This window comes from Triticum dicoccoides, chromosome 7A (assembly GCF_002162155.2).
Source record: "Triticum dicoccoides isolate Atlit2015 ecotype Zavitan chromosome 7A, WEW_v2.0, whole genome shotgun sequence".
Lineage (NCBI taxonomy): Eukaryota > Viridiplantae > Streptophyta > Magnoliopsida > Poales > Poaceae > Triticum > Triticum dicoccoides.
In genome coordinates, this window is record NC_041392.1 from 639,874,169 (window position 1) to 639,876,525 (window position 2,357).

A 2,357-nucleotide genomic window follows, 5' to 3' on the forward strand; every position below is an offset into this window, starting at 1 on the left:
CATGGCGGCGGGGTTTAGGGTTTTGCGGCGGCGGGTGTGAGGGGGTTAGTGGGGGTTTAGCCGCGCGGCGGCGCGGGGAGGGGCGGGGGCGGAGGAGGCGGCCGTGCTTCGCTGGCTTTTCTTTCTTTCTTTTTCCCCAATCCACTCTGGTGGTCTGGTCCGTTCGGCGCGACCCGAACCGGAGGCCCCGCTTACTGCAGGGGCAGGCGCGGCGCGCTGATCTGCGCCGTTGGCTGGATCCGACGGCCCGCGCGCTCCCGTCTTGCCCCCAGCCAAAAATTCCCCACTCCCTCCCCCCAACCTTCCGGTCCGACTCCGGCCGCCGTGCGGCTCCTACTCGGAGGGACCAAGCGGCGCCCGCCCCAACTCCGAGTCGCCGTACGCAACTGGAGCCCTTTGCCAATTTATAGGAACCGCACCGTCCACGCCTACACGGCACACCATCCGTCCTCCGCCGGCGTCTCTCTCCGCACGATTTCAGGTACAGGATTGTGCTCAGCATCCACCTTCTGTGCCCGGCGTTGCTTCATCAATCGTTAGAATTAGAGCTGCTTGCTGCGCTGCAGCCAAATCGGATTCCTTTTACACCTCCTTGCAAAGTTACAAGTATAATCTGGGTAACATAAGCATGCACTCCTTAACCGTTGCAAATATAATCTGTGTAATAGTAGAAGTTTGCACTCCTTTGTCTTACAAGAGAAAACACATAATTTTGTCAAATTTATATAAACGGTCGGTTTCACTCAGAGTAGCCTTTGTCAATTAAAACCTTTGGGGGGTGGAGGCCTGGGGTGTAGCCTAACTGTACAAGTCTAGATGTTCAGTAGGAGTGTTGGCTTCGGGTGGGATTTTTGTGGCAAAATTTTGTTACTGTTTGTTTCTTAATCAACTATAATAAGTGGCAGATGCATCTGCACCCAGTTTGGCGCCTGGCAAAACTTGGTTTTCATTTTTAAGCAACCATGCTAGTAACCAATTCTTCACAGATTATAGAGGTTTGCAGGTTTATCAGATTCATAATAAGAGTTCCCTAAATCACAAGAGACTCTCTAGTATAGGTTTGCCACCATATATTAATATAAACCCTGTACTCCACTGATGTTCTAATAAGTCCACATTGCTTCTGCCAGGTATCCTTGGGCAATGGAATCAAATGCCGTCAACACAGACGACACTTCTGAAGAGGCGAGGGCACTGCCATTGGCCCTCTTTGCCATGGAACACAACAGCAAGAAGCGGCTGCTGTTCGACGTTTCCAGCGGAAACATCCGGGGGATAACCAGCGCGCTATTTCCAGATGCCTCTGTCGAATTCGAGAGCTGTGGCTGGCTTCTCATGGTCCGGCACAAGCCATTCCACTTCCAAGAGCAGGTCGTCTTCCTAGTCCACCCTAGCACCGGCAGGTGGATCGACATGCCGGTGCTTCGCTCCCCCGACAAGTGCTACTTCGTTTTCTACGCTGATCCTCGTCGTGGAAGTGGAGCTCCCCTGGTCGTTGCGTGCATCCAGATCATGAGTGTCGTTCCGACTGTCCATGTCGCGTGCCCTGGAGACGTGTACTGGTGCGTCCACAAGCATACCTGCCAACTGCACCTGTCGGAAGCAATGTGCAGATCCTTCCACAACACTTTGATCATGGACGTGGCACTGGTCGGGACACAGGCCGTCTGCGCCGAGTTTCTCGGCCAGATCCTGGTCTTCGACATCACAGAAATGACCTGGAGGGCGGCCTCTTGTCCAGAGTGGAGCATACAAGATACCCACTACCTTGTTGCGTCCATTGGGAAAGTTGTGATTGTATCGTGTCCCCGTGCGAGTGCTTTCAAGTTCTTACAGCTGGACATGGAAGCGCTGGCGTGGTCGCCCCTCCATGACCAGGAGCTTGAGGACACCAGCTGGTTTCTTTCCAAGGGCCAGTCCATCCGTGTGAAGGAGGAAGGCAGGAGGAAAGTCTACACTTTCCATCCAAGAGGACGTGGTAACTTGGAGACAGAGAGCTCGGATGGATGGACAATAACATCAGGGCCTGCCACATTGAAGACCATCACGAATATTTATGCATATGATTTAGTTGCTGGGACTATCGAAACGGTTATACCAGCGTCGATCGTCACGGAAGTGAGCTGCTGGGTTCGGCCTAGTACATTCGCTACTCCAAGATAAACCAATATATTGAGTGTAAGGTCTCCCTGAAGTTCCATGCAAAAAAAAAGGTCTCCATGAAGTTGGTTTACTTTTGCTTTTTTTCTCACTCTTTAGAGAGCATCTTCCTTCTTTTAGCTGAAGCAGCTTTGTACTGCTCAACAAATGATGATTAGAGACTAATCTTTATTATTGTTATGAAATCCTCTTGTAAA

The 2,357-nt window shown here is 51.8% G+C and overlaps 1 protein-coding gene across 1 annotated transcript; it reads left to right on the plus strand.

Moving 5' to 3' along the window:
• Nucleotides 1–279: 279 nt before the first annotated feature.
• Nucleotides 280–2,357, plus strand: LOC119327974. Its single transcript, XM_037601025.1, has 2 exons — nucleotides 280–481; nucleotides 1,131–2,357. The coding sequence occupies exon 2, from the start codon at nucleotides 1,144–1,146 to the stop codon at nucleotides 2,161–2,163; it is 1,020 nt and encodes a 339-aa protein (XP_037456922.1). The 5' UTR covers nucleotides 280–481; nucleotides 1,131–1,143; the 3' UTR covers nucleotides 2,164–2,357.